This window comes from Seriola aureovittata, chromosome 14 (assembly GCF_021018895.1).
Source record: "Seriola aureovittata isolate HTS-2021-v1 ecotype China chromosome 14, ASM2101889v1, whole genome shotgun sequence".
NCBI classification, from domain to species: Eukaryota; Metazoa; Chordata; class Actinopteri; order Carangiformes; family Carangidae; genus Seriola; species Seriola aureovittata.
The window spans coordinates 15,553,458-15,576,805 of record NC_079377.1 but is presented as its reverse complement, the minus strand read 5'-3'; the positions used below and the strand labels follow the sequence as shown (position 1 = coordinate 15,576,805).

The 23,348-nt window shown below is 38.1% G+C and overlaps 1 protein-coding gene across 2 annotated transcripts; it reads left to right on the top strand.

Annotated features, from left to right (window-relative positions):
• Positions 1–1,725: 1,725 nt before the first annotated feature.
• Positions 1,726–22,068, top strand: sgms1a (sphingomyelin synthase 1a). Of its 2 annotated transcripts, XM_056395787.1 has the most exons (7): positions 1,726–1,848; positions 13,022–13,143; positions 15,133–16,026; positions 16,146–16,263; positions 17,621–17,774; positions 18,489–18,655; positions 19,611–22,068. In XM_056395787.1, exons 3-7 carry the CDS (start codon positions 15,413–15,415, stop codon positions 19,785–19,787), a joined length of 1,230 nt encoding a protein of 409 aa, XP_056251762.1. In that variant the 5' UTR covers positions 1,726–1,848; positions 13,022–13,143; positions 15,133–15,412; the 3' UTR covers positions 19,788–22,068. The 2 variants fall into 2 exon arrangements, with proteins under 2 accessions (XP_056251762.1, XP_056251763.1); XM_056395788.1 differs by lacking the exon at positions 13,022–13,143 and having other exon boundaries at positions 1,753–1,848.
• The last annotated feature ends 1,280 nt before the right edge of the window (positions 22,069–23,348 follow it).

The following is a 23,348-nucleotide window of genomic DNA, read 5'->3' as shown; positions in this document are numbered from 1 at the left end:
GCCTATTCCACATTGCATACATAGTTATTAACAGGTCTAAATCACAGGAATTAAGATATTTCAATTTCAGGTTTATTTTCCTAATTTTACTGTTAACATTTTTTAGATAACATCTGTGTGCAGACTCTACTGGGCTTTACAGGAATTCTCATCCAGGGACCAGTCAATTCAAAACTTTTACAAACACCACAAACTCAAAAGTATATTCAAAAGTGAAGGTAAAAGGAAGCAAGTACTGGGGTGATGTCGTCTGTTTTCCAGGAGCCAATCAAAAACAGTCTGCACAAGCTGCAGCTGAGAAAGGGAGGTGACGATTTTAAGAGAATTGTAATCCAGCCTTATTTACACTTGTAATTTTAAGTGTCTCATATCCAGTTTAAATATACATTTTAAATACTTTTGTTTACACTACATCGCATATATACATCCCTGCAGCCAGCATTTACACCTTTTCATAATCTGGCCGTGTCTCTTATTATTATCAATCTCTAATGCTTCTTGGTTGCATTACACTTAAATTACTTTTATGACTTGTCAGGGTCTGGAACAAGGATTAGTGTTTTATCATGTTAGAGGATAATCTGTGCTGTGCAGATCTTTGTGTCATTACGTGTTTTACATTGAAAAGAAGCTATTTCAAATTAAACTGAGAGACACCCTAAGAGATGAGTAAAATGGATCCATTGTTGATCCTTGAAGGAGTCACATATCAGTTAAGGCTGGTTACCTACAGAGACAGTGAATGCTCTGTCAAACTAAACAGAAGAAAATGTACTCAGTGGGTATTCAAGATATGCCAACCCAGTTATCTTATCTGATCAAGGAGTATAAGCTGATCAGTGGTACCAAAGGCAGCATGACTGAAAAGCAGAATTATTGCAAGTGTGCATTAAAATGTCAAATGTAGTTTTAGTGGAGTTATATTGTAGAGGTCAGACTGCAATTTCAACTCAGTTTATTGTACTGCATCCAGTCCTTTTTTAAGACTATGACTATGAATGTTCAGCTTACTACCCTACTGCAGTCAAAAATAATCAGCATTACCAGCAGTGGAACTCTATCATGATGATTTGATCATGTGTGTGTGTGTGTGTGTTTAAGAACCAGTTGTCTAAATTAATGTTTGTAATTTGATGTAATTTCTTTTCTTTATTGCAAAAACTATTTTTTATGAATATTGCAATACTGATACCACATTGCTGCCCTACCCACTAGATTACCTATTACTTCTCCTGAACTTTCTGATACAATGATCTAATTAGCTAAATAATCAGTACATTGAGACTTTATTTTGCTGTAATATATCCTTGTATTATTTTTGTGCAATTAGGGCTATATTTTCAAAGCATAGTTTACTTTCAAATAATATTTGGCGTGCTCAAACCTTCACCAACAGATGGCTTCAGAAAAGTGAGTTGGGTTTGGCTTTTGCTGCTCCAACGCTGGATTTTCTGCGTAGCTGTCACTGATGCTGCATTCAAGTGCTCCTCCGGTGCTCCAAATGGAGCGGTTCAATGGTGAAAACGTGTGTTGTTGAGTATTGTTTTGCTAAATACTTCATTAAATCAATTGTAATTGTTGGTTTGTTTGGAAATTGACTGTGCTGCTGCGACATGTCACACCTTACTCCATCGTTTAATCGCGTGTGCACTGTAAGTGTGGGTATCTTGACCGACATTTATGATGGTACCTGAAGGCATCATAGGTGACGGTATTAAGGGAACTCCCGCTTCTCCAGTCACAAATGCCTACCCACGATAACGCCGGACAGACCCATGGAGCGATCCGTACCACATTGCGGTGATAACCACTATTAGAGGAGAAGTCCTTCAACATTTCGACAGCAAGGTAATCACACCTTTACTACTGTTTTGTCGAAAGCAGACCTAGCCATCCGCGAAGCCCCTTAAGCCCTGTGTGTGATCGGTTAGTTAACACTGTGACTCCAAGTCATGGCAAGACATCTGTTAGTTAATGTGTTACACAAACTCAGATAAACAGCTGTATCGTACCACACGTTAAGCTATGTTACTCTGCTATGCACTATATTTGACGAACCACTCCTGAACGTTATATTTACTGCCAAACGTCCGCTAACTAACGCTGCTCATTGGCCTTGTGTTGAAACATTTTATCAGTTGACGACAAAACATCTACCGTTATCGTTAATCCCGATTCAACGTGATGGGCGGAGAAGCTACACTCTGGAAGCTACAATCCGCGTTGTGTTCAAGTCGACCTAGAGCAGGTTAATATCTTATTTAATAAAAACAAATAAACATTTTGTAGCATTGAAATCCACAGTCATGTAGCTAACCGTTATGCCAAATCTCGCTACGACTACCAGAGCCCAGGGTGGGCTGTTGTAGCTAGTGAGCTAGCTAGCTAAATACTGAAGACGCTAGCTTGCTCATCTATTTTTAGGTTTTCAGACTATAAGCTCTTAAGCCACAGTATACAGAGGCTGCCGAGGTCTTAATGTGAATGAAAGCAGTGTTTTTAGCACGTATAGCCAACTGTGTCAGTCATGGTTTTGACGTAACGTTGTCTCACAGGTGTGTCTACTAACGTTACAGTGGCAGTGAATGTGGCCGAAAATATTCTCAGCTGATTTTCTCAGTAAATATTAACCCAGAGTTTTAACAGCAATCTTGTGTCTGTTCTCTAGTCTCGGCCGGGTCACATTAGGGATCTGTTTTGCCTTGGTTTATTCACCTAAGAACGGGTGACCTGATTTAGCACTGTTTTCCATAAAGTCTTACAGACACGTCCCTTCCTCTTGTGGGGAAAGAGGGGGTAAACTCGATCACAGATGTGTTTGAACAGTTGTGTCGTCGGAAAAACACACGCCCGCCCTGTTAGCAAGACATGCTGTGTGTGGCAGCTAACCCGAGATCCACTAAGGCCACAGAAAGGGACAAATAGTTGAGCCAACAGAGACGGTGATCGAAATAAACAGGGAGACGTCTGTGTAAAGGAACTGGTGAGAAAGCAGCTTTTCACAGACATAAACAGTGTGAATGCAGTCTGTGTGAAGGCTGCATAATGTTTAAGTAAGTCAATGGGATGTATTGTTGTCACTGCATCCAGCCCAGTTGCAGAGAAAACCTCATTGCCAAAGCAAAGCATGTCAGACTATCAACAAGCAAACGGGTACATTTGACAAGCAAGGCACTGGAAACAATGAGTTTTCTGTAGGCACAGCAGCTATGATTCAGCCTTGGAAAACTGTCTGAGCTGACAACAAAACTTACTGACTTAACAATATCCTGTATCACCGACTTCCTCTGAACTGGAAAAAGCACTTTCTTGCCACTGTTTTGTTTAGAGAGTAGGCAAACTCTTTTGTGAGTGATATTTATACAATTTTCTTTATTCAACTAAAAAAAATGTGTATTTATAACTCTGGAAAGCACATAGACTCCTGCCTCTCTATTGAAGCTATTGGTTATTTCCATAGGCTGCAGTTAATTCAATGACATTAGAGCAAGATGTAAATGCTATGAATGAAATCATCATACCTCTACTGGATATCACTGATTACCTAGGCAGAGCATCAGATGTTAGTGATGTTTGCACTTATCTGTAATCCATGTTATTGTCAGGTGCTGCAAATATCTGACCTTTTTGAAGAAAAGATGAAAACAGAGCACTTGGAAATTAGGAAAGATATACAAGGCACAGATGATAATAGGATAGGATGAGGGAGACAGAGGAGACTGATACAGAAAATCAGAGATCAGGGGAGAGAGAGAGAGTGAGAGACAGCAACAGATGAGAGCAGTTGCAGACACACGACGTGGGAAAGGTTAATACACACACTACAGATCTTTAGTTAAATGTGGCCTGTCTATCTAAAGACCTACTGAGTGTTAACAGTGCATATTTGTGGTGTTTAAAAAGGAGAGTAAAAGTCTTATGGTGTTTTGATGAAGTGATCATTCCCATAAACCCCCCAAATACCTGAGTAATCACTTCTCTGCTTGAGCAGAACAGACTTAAGCGATATACTCTTACACCTAACAATTAACAAAGGTTTGTTAAGAAAGTATTACAACTATTATAACCATCAGCTTATAATTCAGTTTACAAAAAGACCGAACACTATCTTTAAAATTATCTTATCAAAGACCCCATTCTATAAAGCTAGGTAAAAATGTGCCAAAACTGAGTCCCCCTCCATCCAGTTGAGACACATAGACTTATATAAAGGTATATACATTCAATGGCCACTTCATTAAGTACATCTGTACAATCTAATGTAATCCAATAAAACAGCAGTGCCATAACATCCATCTTTATTAAGTTTATAATGGTGACTTTTGTTGGAAATTGAAGTTGAATTTAGCCAACAGTATACATGTCACTGCCAGTACAAACGTTGCATTACCTGCCAATTTTTGTTTGCCTGACAAAGCCTGAATAAGATATAGGTGAAATCAAACCATTGCTCCTTTACATTTGGTGGTGCTGTTGATACAGTGTGCAGATCCCTGGTAATTGGCCCAACAATTATTTTGTTGTATTGCTTATCATTTCATCAAAACTGCCTCAGAAGGCTAATGGAAAAATACAGTTTGAGTCTTAATACATTCTAACATTGATATACATTAGACAATGCTTTTTGGACCTTTCTAAAATGATTACACATTTGCAAATGCATGTATCTGCTGCTCTCCAGTGTATTTGAGCCTCAATACTCAAACCACAGCTTAGCTATAATGCTATTACCTGATGGCCTTGGCCTGTTTGTTGTTCTAGCATATGGCACTACAATATTAGTGCCAGCCAAAAGCCATTGATCATTTGATTTCAATCATAGACTTGTCTCCAGAGAAACAATATGTAATGGCTTTAATCTTGTTTCTGCCATAATTAGAAACACATGAAGTTTAACTGCCACTCACATGATGTCCCAGTTTCCTGTGGCCTCCAATTGCTTTTTGGAAATCTAGGCTAGTAGCACTAGCATTTTTATGTCGCCTATTTCGTGTATTTCAGAGAAGAAATTATGTCACAATATGAAATGAAATTTTAATAATCCTCGTGGGACAGAAGGGCAGTGTTTAAGTAGTCTAATGTCATCTCATTTTACTGGTCTTTGTTTGAGTAAATGAAGGAGCCACACAGCTTTAGTGAGTTTGGCACAATTTGAGAAGAAATAATGTGCATGTGGGGTTTTATATTAGACTAGAAGATGCAAGTACATGACAAATGTAATGGCAAATGCATGTGGACAAGGGTGAGGAGCCAGAGAATTGGTCAGGAATTTTAAGTAGTGCAAGCTGCCTGTGTGAAAGCCAGTTTCTTTTCTTCTTTGTGCTATTGTCTAGCCTGCTTACACCTGAGCTGGGTATCCCCCTGTCCTGACTTGTTTCGAGTAACTGACTTCCTCCTGCATTCTACACATATGTTTATGAAGTTTCTCTGGGTGTTTGGTTTACAAACAATCAAAATGACAGTATTTTCATTTTAAGGTATGCTGGTGTGATCATTTTAAACAGTAAACCAGACACCCAAGTAGCCCAACTTCTGTATACCTGCTCCTGCCCTAATTTTTTTGCACATTTTGGCCTTTTCTTTTTTTTTTTTAATGCAACATGATGCTATGCTGAGGGTAGATTGTGTAACTTTTGGCAGTGGCAGGCCAGTTTGCAGCTGTCTTTGAAGGAAAACTCCACATTAATAAACACAGAATTATGTAGGTACAAACTGTGAATGTGAAAAAAAGTCTTGTGAGAGATGGTTTCTTTACTATCCTTTAGTTGCTGGCTCTACAGCAACTTGAAACTCCACCATCTCAGTGTATTTTAATGGTATAGTGTGCATCTTTTGTGCAGAAAAGCTTCTCTGCATTCATCTGTAGTTATAGTAAGTATCTTGTTTCTTCTTTTTTCTCTTGTAATCATTTTTAAAACAGTTGTCATTAGGGAGACACCTAGAATAATTTACTATAAATGCATGTAAGTAGCTGCGTCTGTAAAACCTCTTTTTTGGAAATTGCAGAATTCCAGGCTATATGCTTTCCTGTACATGATAATGTACAGTATGGATAACTTTCTTTGTGGTTATGGGTGTTGCCACTTGACTAACCCTTGACTTAAGCCCAGTTTAAAGTTCATGTGTAAGAATGCAACAGTGTGTACATAATTCGGATATGACTGAGAGAAAACGAAAATTGTAATTGTGTGAATGTAACTACATCCAGGAGCAGATGAACTTCTAGCTGAGTGTTTTTTCCTTTACCTGATAGTGAATGTGCTTTTTCCTTCAATACTAGAGAGTTTTAAAATCATCGGACATGATCATTAAATGGGTATAATGGATGACATCTTCATATGTAAATTGCGTAATACAATATAGCAGCCTCCAAAGTTCCCACAGAGCTTTGTTCAGGCCAGTAGGGAGTTATCAGGTTGTGTTATGTGTCTTAAATTGAAGGCTTACATTCATTTTGAGTTTAAGTCCAAGAAAATCACAAATGTATTAATATGCCACCATGAGTGTATTTAATTTAGTCCATGTTACAGGGTTTCCGTGATCATTCAAGAGTGCTGTTGATAAGAAACATGATTTTTCAGTTTGATAAACTGAATAAAACAGTGTTGCATGTTTCTGCCAAAACATGCAAAGTTATTGCAGGTCTGTTTAACTGTCTCTTGTCATTTGACACAGACCTTTTGAAGTTCAGGTAGTTGATGTTTGAAAAGATGCGCTAAATGCTGTGCTGAACACTAATTACTCCCTGTTGAAAACAAGTCCCCTGTGAGCTATTCTAGTTTTTATTTCTGATGTGTCTGCACCACATATAATTGAACAAAGTCTAGGCAAGTTGTGTGTTGGTCCTCTGGGGCTGTGAGGGCCTGACATCCTAATCAGTGACTCATAAAGCCGCATGTGATTTTCTCATTAGCAGATAGCACCTACCAGTACAGTAGTTGTTGTGCCGTTCAGCTCAGCTCCTCCGAGACTTCTGCAAGAGCCATCCATGTTTCACGGTCTGTCTCATCTCTACCCTTGGCCAAACACCTTGCTCTGTTAATTAACAGACTGGTTGGACATAATAATTGTTCTATGAGAGCAGGGTTGCCAAGGTCTGCGTGAAGAGGCACATTTTGAAGCAGACTTATTTGGCATTATAGACTTTATCCTATCTCTGTGTTTTCTTGATATTAATATCATGTAATGACAGATCAGTATAGTCGATTTGTAACAGGTTAGTAAAGGAAAATGTTGCCCCTGCCATTAACATTTTATCAACATTATTTTAAATGATTTGGAGATAAGGTGATCAAGGTATTTAGTCGCAGGGAAAGGGTGTGGGAATAGAAATTGCTAATTTTAAGGAAAATTATTATATATTATGGAAATTTTGTATGTCAGAACAGCACAAAAATTGATTCAAAACTTTCTGAATGTAGTTTAGTTTAGCAACGCAGATGCAGTCAATCATGGAGATATGACCAGCGCTCGGTAACACTATAAAGTGACCACAGTGGAAAAAATTAAATGGAAAAGTTTTTTTGTTTTACCTCTTATGAAGAATGGATGATGAATAGACATTTTGAAGCTTCTGTTGTCAGCTGTTATAGATCCATTGACCTTTTTTCCAAGACTGTTTGTACATTTCTTGTAAATAGGATGATTTTTTATCTAATACAGGTCTACATACAGTGCTATCCAAAGAAGGTTGGTATTGTCTGGAGGAAGTGTTCTCCTGGAAGTGATTTATGCGTTTATGCATGTTTATCAACATTCCAGATATATTGATCAATTGCTATGAGTCATTGTTTCCTCCTGAGGTGATGAGTAATCTGTTGCTCTGTTGCTATTTCTTGACAATAGAAAACTAAAACTGCAAGCAATATTTTAAGTGTAAGTGTGGTTAAAAAAAAAAAAAAAGATTGCGCAAGCAAAATTGATGCTAGTGCTGATAAGGCCATCTTTTACTCTAACACCCATTTGCATGGTTTTAATACTGATTTGGTATTGCTGACAGCTTGAATTACATAATCTACAGTTGCATTGACCCTGATTGTTCAATATACAAGAATGCAAGAAGAGCATAATCATACAGCCAATCCTTGGCACACAACACTGGAACTATTTGCAGGGATCGTAAGTGGTAACATGTTTGTTATGTGAGCTGACCTTTTAATGTCTAAGACACTGCATATTCCAAGCATTTTGTTATCCTATGTGTTCACTTTTGGCAAACACTGTATGCACATCATTTAGTCTGTTCCTCCCAAATAGATCAATTAAGATGGGCTATGTACTGCTGGTCGCTAAGCATCTTAGAAGTTCACAGTGCATTATCAAAGTTTTCTTTTTAAGGTGTATGAGTAATTTTTCCAAGGGTTTTATGCCTCCCCCCAGGTGACAGCCATATTGCGTGGAGGGAATTTTATCAAATTTGGCACAAACACTCACTTGGACCCAAGGGTGAACTGATGAGATTTTGATGGTCAAAGGTTGCTGTGACCTCACAAATGCATGGTTTTGGTCCTGTGTGTGCAATATCTCAGGAATGCCTTAAGGAAATCCCTTCAAATTTGACTCAGATGTCCACTTGTACTAAAGGATGGAATGATTTAGATTTTGGTGGTCAAAGGTCAACTCACAAATTCATTTGCTAATTATGATGCAATTTGACACAAAAGTGAAAATGCAGTAGGCTAATGACATTTTTTATCCAAATAGTCAAATGTCAACTTCACTTTGACAACATAATGTTCTGCAATAACTTGCTACTATTCAACGATGTAACACAAGAAGGGGAGATTGTGACCGTAATTTCCTTCAACTTGCTTAGTTGGCAGAGGCATACAACCGCAAGGCGGTAATTCTAGTTCTTATTATGAATGTTTTCTGGTCAGTGACTTACAGATAATGCTTGGTGTAAGTATACTAACTCATTCTAATTATAAAGCTGAACTAGGGTGTAATCCATAACATACACAGTTAATTTTTAACCGTCATATCTTTCACTGTAACCAAGCTGGGCCAGTTGTGTAAATATTGGTCTTGCATTGTCTACCTGTTGGGGGTTTGTATTCCAGGTGTAAAGGGATACAGGTGAGAGCCTGTTGTTTCCCCCATTGTTAGTTTGTCTCACAAGATGAAAAACCTGTAAAGGGATGATACTCTTTAAAAAACTTAACAAAGAAAAGGACACCCTTAGGACACAAATTAGGGATATGGCTAACAAAGCATTTAAAGACATGCTTTGTTTGCCATATCCCTAATTTGTGTAATCATGGTGTTGTTGTTTTCTTTGTAAAGAAAATATATATTCCCTCTTTTTTGAGGGGGAATACTATCTTTGTTTGGCTTTTATGTGACTTACATTGTTGGCAGGTTGTGTCATGTTGTGCCTGTTGTAACTGTCCAAAGATTTGACCATTTTGTGCAAATGTATCACACCTGAGATAACCTGGTTAAATGCAACATGAGCTGTAAAAGATGAGAACTATCAGTGAAATCATATACAGTACTGGTTTCTCAGGCTCAGCCCTTATGAATAAAGCAATTTTGATTTCAGATTCGCCCACCACAGGAGTAGGTGCTGTTGCTGGACAGAGGCCCTAGCAGAATGTTTTATGCATTGGCCAACATTTGTCAGTTTAAAAGTTTACCTAATTAGACTTGGATTAACAAACACAGCTTAACAACAATGAAGAATCATGTACTTCATTATTTTCTCAATTAATTGATTAATTTAAGAAATATCAAAAAATGTAGAATAAAAAAATTCTCCAGGCCCCCAGTTTCTTGTTTTGATTGACCCTCCAAAACGCAGTTTACTATCATATATGACAAGGAAAGGCAGAAAAGCCTCACATTTGAGAAGCTGAGAATTTAGCTTGTGAAGTTAATGAAACTTTATTTGCTTGTATACTATTGTAACTTGAGTAAAACCTGTGGTTATTGGTACTTTCATATCCTGTCAAACATAGTTGCTAAAAACAAATATTGAGTGACTCATTGTGCCATCTGCAGTTTTTTTGTTCTGTTGTAGTCACTGTTTTTTATTTGTAATTTTTTGATTTGCTACATCTTTCTAGTTTAGGCTTGTGTACCTTTATATCTTTGCAAATTTGTAGTTGCCTATAAATGAGCTTAGTTTTAAATGATGATGGCACTGTCCTGCATTTGTCATGGATTCCATGGTGGAAACACTGCAATGGTTGCATAGTTGGTTCAGCAACCAGCTCAGGCACAGGCATGCTGTTGAAAAGCCCGTATTATGATAACTTCCTGACCTGAGTGTTCAGTGATTGTTACTGTTACCTAGGAGACAAACTGCATTTGTCAGAAGTTGGCTACATATTCCAGTTGAGGTTGTAATATTGGTAAGACCAATGGTAAAATAGTACTGGAAAATTTTACTCAAGTAAAAGTTCTGTTACTTAATTTTTCTCGAGTAAAAGTAAAATTACTCAAGTAAAAATGTAAGTTAAATGTACTATCAGTTAATAAATACTAATGTAAGAGTTGCTGATTTGAAAAAAAAAAAACAAAAAGTACAAGTTACAAATTCGTTACAGTAATGAGAGTAAAAGTAATTGGTTCCTTACACACTTGTATGCATACATATCTTGTGTGTTGAACCTCTTTACTATATATCTGTGCTTGCATCCAAGAAATATTCATGTATCTGTACTTTTGCCAATTTGACAAAGACCTTTCTTTTCACCAGGAGAAGTTGTAACTGTTTATTTTTTTGAAGGCCAAAAAAAGACATCAAAATGAAATGAACAGCAGGAAAAAATGTGCAGCAATAGAGATAGAGTGGGAGAAAGTACAATCAATAGGCGCTGGTTCCTGATCATGCAGGCAGGGAGGAGGATGAAGGAAGAGGTGGAAACTAAAAGACAGAGAGTGGCGACAGGTCAGAGGAACAAATTTCCTCCCCACTGAGGTCAGTCCTGTTGGAGAGGAGGGAACTTATGACATAGCACAGGTGCCCTTTTATTATGAAGCTCAAATTCACTCAGTCATTTTTAAAAGCTCAAAACTGGAAATTAAATAGGTTACTATTGAGAAAAAAACCACAGAGTTGCTTAGAAATCTCAGAGTACATCTGGTCTGCTTGTCTACATTAAACTTGTAGCCGTTCAAAGCCATTGTGAATGAGTCATTTGGTTCCACTTTGGCTGCCTAAAGATGAGCTATGGATGGTGTGTTTATGTTTGTGTCAGCTTGACATATTGTTGCTCTTGGGTGGGATCTTTTTCTGGTGATGTCACATGCATTGCCTTGTGCTAAACAACCAGCCCCTCCCATCTCCTCCCCCAGTCCCATTACCTTTAAGGGGGGAAAGATTTTCCACATGAAGGAGAAGTTGTGGTACGTCTTGAGCACAGCAAATTTAGCTGTATTGCTACCATTACTGTTGTCATTTTTAGTTTGTTAGAGTGATACTCGGGATCTATGTTAGTTTTTATATCTGTGGTGGCTGTTCCGCTTGATTAAGGTGTACACAGCAAAGACAGATCTGAAAAGTAGAGGAAGCGATTACACGAAACGCATACAAATTAAAACCACCGCCCGTGATGTTTTTACTAGGTTGCATTTATAGCTGCTTAATAAAACATTATCCACTTTTGAATGGAAGAAGCAAGCATTATTATTACTTGGGAATAAGAAATGTCAAATAAAGTGAAAAAATCACAATCCCAACATCACAGAGCTCAAGTTGACATCTTTAAATGTCTTGTTTTGTTTGATCAGAAGTCCAAAACCCAAAGGTAATCAGTATTAGTAGTATTGTTTTATAGAGAAGTTGGAACCTGAGAATGTATTGCATTTTGTCACTATTTTTGCTTGAAATATGACAATTACTTTTCTGTCTAATTGATTAATGGACTAATCATTTCAGCTCTAGAGCAACGGGCAATCGGCTTTGTACTAAAGCAGGCAGGCTCATCGAGCACCACTGTGATGTCCCTGGGGAACCCCATAAAGTTATACCCCACCCAAAACCCTGTTGCTCAACTTCCTCTGTGAAAAACAGAGAAATGTGACTACCTAGTGAACAGGGAGTTGTTGAAAAAGGGATATACTCAGTAAACCTATACTAGGTAAATAATGACTTTACGCAAAACTAGGTGCTGTTAAAATGATATATGTAAACCAATTGGTTAAGTTTATACAGTCCATGGCCCCTAATGCTAAAAATGCAATTGACATTAGTAATTAATTTACACACACAATAGGCATACACAGAGTCAGGGCTTGTTTTTAGCGAAAGCACACATCTGTACTGCACCGAAAGTCATTCAAGTAAAAATGTCATTATTTAAAGCAAGGAAAAATTAGCTTTACATGTGTGAGAAGCATTGGAGAATAAAATAAAAGTAAACCTTGTCAAATCTAGCTCTTAGTGTATGGTCTCTGCATCAAGTCAGTTTCCTTTTGTCTATTGATTTGTGGGGACACCTGGTTGCTTGATTTATCTCTTCACTAAGTGTGAACTCTGTGCTGGCTTATGAGCAGCGTGAATATTAAAAGTTTCGTTTACATAATTCTAAAAACCTTCAAAGATCCCAGTTCTATTATCTTCTGTGTTTGTGTGTGTGTGCTGTGTCTCTTAGTTACAAAAGAAGAAAAAAAAAGGCACTTCCCCTAACACCTTAAACATCCGCAGCTCAATGAACAATGTCAGTGGAGCCTACAATAAGTAAACATATCACAATAGAACTCCCTGCCCAGTAAATATACACCTCAATGCTCAAAATAAAAGTTTTCTGTGCTTCAACAATGTGGCAAGTAACAATCCTGTCCTCTTATGTTGTCATATTCAAATAAGTGCTGGAGGGAAACTGAAGTCTTTCAATTGTGTGTTTAGGGAAGAGCTACACTGTTTTTTTTCCATCTTTATCTCGTATCAAAACTCACAACATCATAAGACTGAAGCATTTCCAGACCTTCCTCTGTTTCTGTAGTTCTCTGCTCTCAAACAATATTGTCCTGAAGTCACGTTTAATCAGATTTCCACTTGTTTTTCTTCTGGCAGAAATATTTTATCAAAGGTGTTGGTTAACCTCTGCACACAAGGATTTGCTTGGGAGAAATGTGAATTTTCCACAACCTCGGGATCTATATGTTCCTGCAGGATCAAGTTACAGCCAGTGAAAAGTAAGTCACTAAATACGTGTGTACTCCAGGTAGACATGTATGCATTGTGTATTCTTTCCATGCTTGAGTAACATAACAGAAATTGATATGCATATTCTCATGCAATTCTAACTTACAAGTCACAAAACACAGCTACAGTAATTTTGAAGTTGATAGCAACCCATATTCAGTATTCCTGAAATCCCTGTATTCCCTGGGTAAATAATGGTTAGTTTATTGGTTTCAGGATTAGTTTGTTTTTCTCACTGCCAGTTCAGTTCAGTGAGATTATTTCTTCACCGAGCACGCTGTAAGCTGATTCACAGACCAAAGGTCCTCAGCACACAGCTGACTCAGTGACAGCTAATCTTTGATCCGTCTCAACTGCACACTGTTAACAGATTGATGTAAGTGCTCTTTGTCTCTATTAACCTTTATCTCCACTAAATCCCATTCTCCTTTGCACTCTTCACACCATGTGAAGACACAGCTGGGTTGTCACATAGGAATGAGGAGTCTCATGCTGTGCCATTTGCATGCTATCATATGCTTATTTTTACACTTCCTCTTTCGTGTTTGTATGTTACATTAGAATCCTGGGGTTATTGGGTCAGATTGTTCTCGGGGCCTCAGCAGGAATAAATATGATGCCAGGTGTTGTTGTAGATGACCCATCTTACAGCCCATTTTATTTGGCCCTGTTTTTCTGGCCTAAATGAGCAGGCCTCTGAGCAGAGCTGAGGTGAGATGAGTTACTGATGTGCAGTGTGTTGTCCTGCCAACTGGCCGGCCTGCCAGTGTATTTAGCTGCTATTGGCCTGTGCTGAGCTGGCTGTGCTGGGGCCTGGCCGCTGGCTGATTGCCTCATTCCAGGGGTGGGGCTGCCTCAATGCTCAGCACTGACCTTCACTCTGATTTATGAGTTCCTCCTTGCAGTCTGTTTCCTTGCCATCCTCCTCCTTTCCCTCCTGTTCATGCTGTAGATTAGAACTTGGTTCCAGCTGTAGCTCATACTCCCCCAAACATAAGCAGGGCCACCCTGTGTCTACCACCGACATCGCAGTCTATAAACAAATGCATGATATGCAGCAGATGTGTGAGTTCATCTGCTTGTTATTGCTAAGCTTTGGCGGTTGCCTGAAGCCTGGATGAGAAACATGCACTATGGAAAAGTTAAATTGGATCAACAGATAATCAATTGGCAGCTTTTTGATGATTTGAATAAATGTAGAGATTTTATTTTTTTAAACCAAAAATGGTAAAAAGTATAGTATATAATATAGTTGGTATATATCTGCTATATTTACAGCGTAGAAGCACCTAAACTTTCATCGTTTTTTTTTTAGTTTGTTTGTTTGTCTTGAGTAATAAATTGGTTAAGTAACCTAAATTACATGGTCAGTCTTGGCAGTCTACGCCTTCAAATTGTGGAAATGTAGATTTATCTGTGTCTGACCCTGTCTGTTCTGCTTATCAAATTTCCTTCAGTTCACCTTGGATCTATTTACACACCGTTGTCAATAATAGTGGTTTTGAACCAGGAACCAGTTCATGTTGGCAGTTGAAAAGTGATAAACACTAGTTATGTTTGCTGACTCTCTTCTCATTGGAAAAGAGGGTTATGTATAAAGGCTAATCGGATGTTGCCACTGATGTACGAAAGGTTCCCCTGCAGTGAGGATCAAAGAGGGGAAACCTGCTGATCGATCAAATCCTTGTACTGTTGTTATTACTGTTGGAAATGCTTTAGAATGATGTGAATTATTCATTTAATGTTTAATGTCTGTAAAACGGAGCTGTGATTTCCATTAATTTAGAGTTGTCCAAACAACTGCTGCTACCTTATTCAGTCACAGTGGGTTTCCTGGTCTGGCCTGGTATCCAGTCCAGGACTACCCCCAACTAGAGTTTGGTAGTCATCAGTGGGATTTTGAATCATGTTCTTGTTTAATGGGAGTGGATAGTTGTCACTACATTCTGATTCACAGCGTTTTATTTCTCCTTTAACAGGGGCGCAGTGTGTGGTGGGAAAAAAGCTGATGAGGTGAAGAAAGTTGAAAGAGGCCACTGGGTTCACCTGCTATCTATTGGACTTAATCCTGAGTGACCCTGCTGCCTACTTTCTCTACATCATTTCTAGAGGAGGCTGGGGGCCCTCTGGGTGCAAGAAACACCATGTGCCAAAACTGGAGAGGACTTCCCACTGCCCCATAAGACTGCCAAACCTCTTGCAAACCTTCCTCTCTAGTCCGAGGAACCTCCTAATCCTCTAAATTGCCCGCTGGCAAAGATGAAGAAGGTGGCAGCATGGTCAGCAGAGGACGTCTCTGACTGGCTGAGCAAAGAGGGGATGCCAGAGTATATAGAGGCCCTCCGTCAGATGGATGGTCACGCCATGCTCAGGCTCACCAAGGCAGATTTCCAGAATCCTCCCCTCTCGTTGGTGTCATCAGATGGCGGGGAGCAGATGATGGAGCGACTGGAGACACTGAGGCTAGAGAACCATATGGAGGCTCACAAAAACGGTCATGCAAACGGGCATGCCGGTGGGCTACCTAATGGGACAAGCAAGCCCCAGAGGAATGGCACACTGGGGAGGAAGGACTTAAGGATGGAGATGGTCCACATCCCCATTCCTACTATGGAAGCTATGCGCTCCTCGTTCCCTGCCGAGTGGAGGAAGACAGGCATAGCGTTCTTCTATGCGGTGGTATGCTTTGTTACCACCACTGTTGTCATTTCAGTGGTCCATGAGAGAGTACCGCCAAAAGAACATACCCCACCACTGCCCGATAAGTTCTTTGACCTCTTTAACAGGGTGGAGTGGGCCTTCTCCATCTGTGAGATTAATGGCATGTTGTTGGTTGGACTGTGGCTTATACAATGGATTCTACTCAAGCACAGGTACACGCAGAAAGCTCTTAGTAAATGACATATAAAACATCACATTCTAATGAGTTCTAATCTGAATTCAAACTAAATTAAAATGTCACATTGTTCATTTTCTTTGTCTTTTTTTCCAGGTCGATTATTGGGAGGCGATTCTTTTTCATTGTGGGCACACTCTATATGTACCGGTGTATTACAATGTACATTACCACTCTGCCTGTTCCTGGGATGCACTTTAAGTGCTCTCCAAAGGTATAATACATACATTTATTTCTCTCAGCACTATGAAGGGTTCCGTCTTACTTAACTGCTTTTGGAAAATATGTGCTGAATGGGCAAATTCAGCAAAATGAAACCTCTTCTGTTCTCGCCACTGACCGCTGATTGCAAGATGTGTGATTCATGAAGATTCAAATTTTTTTTTTTGTTTTTTTTTTTTTTTTTTAAAAGGAAGAGGCCCTTCAAGTGATTGTTTAACTTTTTGTAGTTCCTGTTAAATAGTGCAAATGCTATGAAAGCATCACTATTTTCTTTCATACTGACTTACTGACTGGTCAGAATTTTGAAAATAGATGAAGCACAATCACTGTTAAAAACCTTCATCTGGTAAAGTTAAAAAATTGCATTCACCAAAGAAAAAAAAAAAAGAGAAAAAATTGAGTTTGGGCAACTAAAACTGTTGAAGTTGTTATGGAGGGGGAAGTTGTCATGTTTAAAACAAACCAAATCTTAAGTGTAGGAGAAAGGTAATAGGATGGAACATGAAGCATGTTTTACACTTATTTTACACCGCCTTACTACTTCCTGTGTAAGGATGCGGCACTGCTTCATTATGTGTTATCAAATGCAGACACTAACACGGGTTGTTTAGGTTATGGTTTTTCTGAGGAAGTCAAAGTAAAAAAAGAATACTACTGAATTTACTGTAAATACAGTTGAGATATTTCTACTTGATTTTTTCCCCACTTTGTGTTATGTTTTATTTCAACATTACTACTAATGTTTTAGAGGAAATAGTAGCGGGAAATCATCTTTTTACTCCACCAAATGTGTCTGATGGTTTATTTAAATAATAATGACTTTATTTGCAAATGTAGGATAAGCTCATGTGATACCATCCATTGTTGTATATTTGATTACCCAAATTAGTATTTCCACTTTTGATACTTCAACTACATTTTGCTGATAATACATTTGTTTAAACTGTTTTAACTAAAAACCTTTGAGTGTGGGAGTTTAGCTTGTAACCATGTATTTTACACTGTATTACTATCATTTCTAAGGTGAAGCATCGGGATTCCTTTGATCTCTGTAACTGCTCCTCAAATTATATCACTGTGCAACATTTGTAGCAAAATGAGACAATTTGATGAGTGAGAAGAAAAAAAGTTGTACTTAAATATAGAAGGTGAAAAAAATGCACATGCAATGTAAGATTATCTCAGAAGCAATGGAGAAGTCTTAGAGGTGGCATTACAGGTGATTCAAGACTCAATTTGAAAACTTGATGGTGGCTGTCCTCACCTATGAAGAAAGGCTAGTAGAAGTAGTTCCTTATTATACCTGTTAATAATCCAAAATTGATGTAATGTATGACTGTTTCTTTTAGCTTCTCGGGAACTGGGAGGCACAGATGAGGAGAATAATGAAGATGATTGCTGGTGGGGGCCTATCTATCACAGGTTCCCACACCATGTGTGGAGATTATTTGTACAGTGGCCACACTGTTATGTTAACACTAACATACCTCTTCATCAGGGAGTGTAAGTGATCTCCAAATTTTTATCTTTTTTTTTTTTTTTTAATTGACATTTAGTTGTACTTACAACAACATATACTCAGTTTCATAACTGAAGTTTTAGGTTCACATGCTACAATTTTCCTGTCATCTGTATCTCACTGATAACATTCAGCTCTTTTTGATTTTCACACTTCTCTGCTCTGTCAGGAAATGTGAAAATGTTATGTTACACTATTCACTTACACATCTGCTAACATGTTATTGTGTTAAAATATTGCTCCGTCACAGAACCACATTTTCTGTTCCTCAGCAGACATTTCCATTACCTAACTTTTGGTTTACACACCCAGTTGGTTGAAGACAAAGTCCAAGGGTTGGAAGTTGTCGCATTTTAACTGCTATGTCAAGTTGTAGAAATCATTACATTACTCATGCAAGCTTTGAGTAAAGAGTTGTGTCTTCTGCTACATCACATGGTCCTGCAATGCTTTTCCAACACGTTTGTGTTGACAGACCTGATTGATGCAGCAGCGACATCTAGTGGGGAAAAGGAGAACAGTTACTTCTGCAAAAGAGCCACAATGTCTCTTCTCAACCTTTGAGGCCAGTGTTTTTCCACCAGCTAGATCACATTTACTGCCCCCGATGGCCCATTTAGCTGTGAAAGAATGCAGCCTCTTCTCTAAGGTCAATACTGTTTAGTCTTTGGTATAACTTTTTTTTGTTTGATTGGCAGATTCTCCCAAGCGGTTCTGGTGGTACCACTGGTTTTGCTGGATCTTAAGTGCTGTGGGAATTTTCTGCATCCTTCTGGCCCATGACCACTACACTGTGGATGTAGTGGTGGCATACTTTATCACTACACGTCTCTTCTGGTGGTACCACACTATGGCCAACCAGCAGGTAATCATGTTACCTTGGATTTTGAATTGAAGTAAAAGTGAAATGAGTGAAGTCAATTGGTACACAGGTTTATTCAGTGCATTTGTCCTCTAGTCCTTATTGTTTTTATCTGGTAATAAACAAACTCGTACATTTATTTTAGTACCTAAGAAGTTACATCGAGTTTATACACAGAGAATGGTCAAGGTGGGAAATGTACAGTCAGATTGTTATTCCATATACACTTGTTTTTGTTAAGTGGAACACAAGTTGGAAAGCTGATGCACTTTCCTTGGGCACTAAAGAATATAATGCATCTTGTATACATGGTTGGGCCACATGACAATAGATAATGTGATATCAACTGTCACAGATTTGTACTGTATATTTTACAGAGGCAGCTATAGTTATACGTAGCTTCCTTTTTAAAGGAATAGTTTGATGTTTTGGGAAATATACTTATTCACTTTGTAGCGATAGCTTAAAGACTGGAAATAGTTTGATAAATAACACCCATGTCATTTTTACACGGTGGCTTTTTTTTATGGATTAAATGATTGAAATATGATGTGTTAATTATTGAGCTTTGGAGGTGCTGGTAGGTAGATTTTTGGGCAGAGGAAGGGTAGCTGTCCCAGTTTGTTGGTAATGTAGTATTTTGGTATTAATCTGATGAAGTATCTTGAATTTTAATTCACTGAATTGGCCAAATAAATATATTCTCGTCTGGTTATTTTAGCTATAAATTGTTTCTCAAGTACACCATAGTATCTGATTTCCCTCCTGCCTTTTATCTGTGTGTAAAAGATTACATGTGAAAGACTTTAAGAACAGAAAGTACAGCTGACACAATGTGAAATGACAGTAGTCCCTGAATAATTTGAAGTAATTCGTTCAAAACATAAACTGGTAAGGAAATGTGTATTAGATATTCAATGACCGCACTAATAGCACTTGTGTCTTTGATTTTTTTCAGTCGCTGAAGGAGACATCACAAAGTAACCCGTTCTCGCGGGTGTGGTGGTACAGACCGTTCCAGTACTTTGAAGAGAATGTCAACGGTATGGTCCCTCGTAACTATCAGCTGCCGTTTTCATGGCGAGCGCTGCAGTGGAATCGTGGTCTAAAGTACAGCAGACTGGACATCCAGTGACTCCTCTCATGTCACAGCAGGCAAGGACCGTGAATTCCATAAGTGCTGTTTTTTACCCATGGAAGATGGAACTGTTTAATGTAGCGCTGTCCTTTCACATCTAGTAACAGACACATCATGTCCAAATGGGTAAATGGGAGGCACTGTGACCCACCAAGTATTTTTTTTTTTTTTTTTTTTCCTTGTGTGTATCTATATGTATATTTCTTTTGTTGTTTTTCTCTTCTGGTAGTATTTGTCCATACATAGCACTAATTTATATTTGTTTCATGTCTTTTCCTCTTCACGGGCCACATAAGTTTCTGCTTTTGTAGCAGATCTATGAAGCATTTCAACAAACAAACTCAAACGTTTTTGGCCATAAGGACTCAAATACTTTTTCTTCCTCTCAGCACAAAACCATAGTTCATGTCTTCATGTTCTTATAAGATTTTTAGTGCAGATAGTGTCAATCAAATGCTTATTTGATAACCAAAATGCCATAATGCCATTTTTCGTTTTGATAGCAAATTACTTTTTGTAAACTGTCCTTGCTAAAATGAGTCAAAGGTGCAAAAAATAATTTTTCTAAGTATGTCAAACTTTATTTTTCAAAAAACAAATGATGTCCAACAAAAGATTTTTAGATTTTTACCTTTTTCAAGATGGATAACTGAGAGCATAAGAATCTAATGTGGTATAACATTACTCCAGTGCCTTTCTTAGCTTGATTGTAAAACAGTTCAAGTTCTATTGTGTCTTGTATCTCGCTGCCGCGGGTGTGATCACGCCACGGTACAAGGTGGTACTTAGTTAACAGTCTCGTTCCCATGAATGTAAAAACAACTACGCCAGCCTTACCAAAAGATTGGTCTTCCCAAATTTAAGTGCAGTGAGTGAAATGTCCCGTTTATTTATGATGTCAGTTTGTGCTTAGTTGGTTAATGCTGTTCTAACAGAAAATATGACTGTTAATTGTATTTTTATGTCTGTAACATTTCATTTTTCACCAACCAGTCTTTAACCAGCAATCAATGACACCATCATGTCTGCTAATTTTGTTTTCCACCCCAACTTTATCTGCTAAACATCACTGCCTAATTGGAAATTATATCAGAAAACTCTCCATGGTGCAAGTTGTTATGGACCTGGACATGTCTTGTGCATCATTGCTGCAACTTGCTCGGGAGATAATGAGCCCCAATCTTGTTCCCCACATTGAGTCCCATTTTGAAGAATTATCCTCATTACTGTCTTCTCTTGTAACCTTTTTAGTGATGAGATGTGGAAGAAAATATTCAATGTGACCCTTGTGCTGAGTTTAGGGAATGTCAAAGTTGTAAAAACAGAAACTTCAGGCAAAGTTTCTGAGCATGTCTGTAATGAATCTGTATGTGCTTTGTATAGTTTGTCTTGTACTAAATCAAGCTGCTACCTTTCAGTTTAAAGACTGTATCTTTTACGCCAAAACAAACTTTTTCCTAGAAGTAGCAAACAGTTAACGTGGAACTTAAATGTGGGGAACAAACTGAAGCATGATGCGCAGAGATGGTAATATAATTGGCCATATGTGTGCAAACATTGATTTCCATGAATGTGAAAATGCGTCCTTATTGATGATCCTAATCATGTACATGTTGACTTGTTCAGTTTTCTTTGTGTAACTATGAATGAACTGTAAAGACTGGCTATTACACAAGTTCATCTATAAGCAAAAGATTTAACTCATTATGTGAAACTTTAATTTCAAATCAAACTGATGAGCTTTGTTGAAAGAAAAACTGCACTAAGCTTTAGATTATACAAATTCCAAATAAATAATGGTCACGCGATTATTTCAACATTGTCAAAGGGAGCTGAGAATACACCATTGTTTTCATTGTGACATCATGAAGCCAATAAGAGAAATAATGTTTGAGACTAGTTTGACCCCCTCCTTTCTGTAGCATTGTCAAATCATTTCACTTTTACAGAGAAAAGTTTCTTAGTTTTTAAGAGAACAGTAGATTCATCACGTATGGCCATGTTTTGGTTTCAGATAATATTTGTAGTATTGGTTGAAACATGGCTCTCTAGTGATGTTTGAGTGCTTTGATAAGGATGAAGAGTGGAGTTAATGTTTGTCCTCTAGTTTGCCAATCAAGTTGAAATATTTTTTGTCTCCAAGAAATAAGTTGTTTATTCTGTATGTTTCTCTGTAAACTTCTCACCCACTTTGTTTTTGTGCGTATACCACATGTTTGTAAGATATGATAAAGGATTCCTTGGGACGCTTTTGAATAAATAATTTTACTATAATGTATTTGATTTACTATTACGCTCTTTCTTTATCAGTTTATCACAAGTTGCAGATTGTTGCAGCTCATTGTGCCAGAAGATGACATCATGGCAGATCCATGAACAGCCAGCAGATGGACACATTGAGTTACATAAATAAGATCAGCACACTGAGGGGTGGTCTTTGCTTCCAAAATGTGTTTTTGCTTCCAGTATGTACTTGTGCACTCCACCTACAAGAAGTATGTTGGACATAGTTATTTCCTGCATTCGTTCTGCTCTCTCTAGGCCTCTTATTAACCCTTCAAATGTCCTTTTCTCACGTTTCAAACTTTAGTCATCTTGTAACCTCTCTCATCCACCCAGTTGTTAAAGTCAGTCAGTAAATAGAGAGACACCATGTACTCACCCTTAAACTTACACCTATATAGCCTCCATGACAATCTTTTTAATACACACTATAATAATAATTGATACTTTTATAACAATATAATAAACAACAATGTGAAAAGGGGTTCTGGTAGTGAGGAACTTACAGAATTCTCACCTGAATCTGCAGTTCCCTTGTCTTTACAGAGTTTTAAAGTGAGTTTTAACTTGTTTAGCTGGAACTTTACTGTTTTGGTTCACTCTCACTCCTCTCATAGTGTTTTCCAGTCACAGTAGATTTCAACCAAAAAGCTCTATAAGTCCATGTCCACTACCTGCTCAACACCAAACAGAAAACAGTCACACCTAGTGACTAGCTGGTGAACATAGTGGAGCATTTAGCAGCTAAAGAGAGATATTTCCCTCAGGAGACCAAAAACAAAGCTAAAAAAAAACTGGACTTGCTGTATATTCAACAGATGGTCACAAACACAACTTCATATGAACGATAATGTTGCTCCGTAACTGCTGGATGTGTAAATAAGCAACTGCTTCTCTCTCGTGAAACAAAATCTATCTGTCCAAACTTTATCAGAAAAGTTATTGTGTTAGTGTTCATGTTCGACTGCGTCATTCACAGTAATATGTCCGCTACCAATTTTCAACCAATTTCACACGAGAAATGAAGTTGTGAACGTTCTCTTTGAAGTCTGAATAAACATCTCCATATTTTATCTTGAAAATCATCAAGGGACTGCTCTGGCGCCAATCACTGTGGATTCTTGCCACAGCTTCTAAAGATATGAGAGGTACAAATAAAACTAATTAGATCACGACCTAAATTGCTGATCACGATCTGCGATCACTCTATGTAAAGTAACATGGTCCTGTTGGGGGGTGCTGCTACTGCTCGACTCTGGCAGCCTGTCAGAGTTG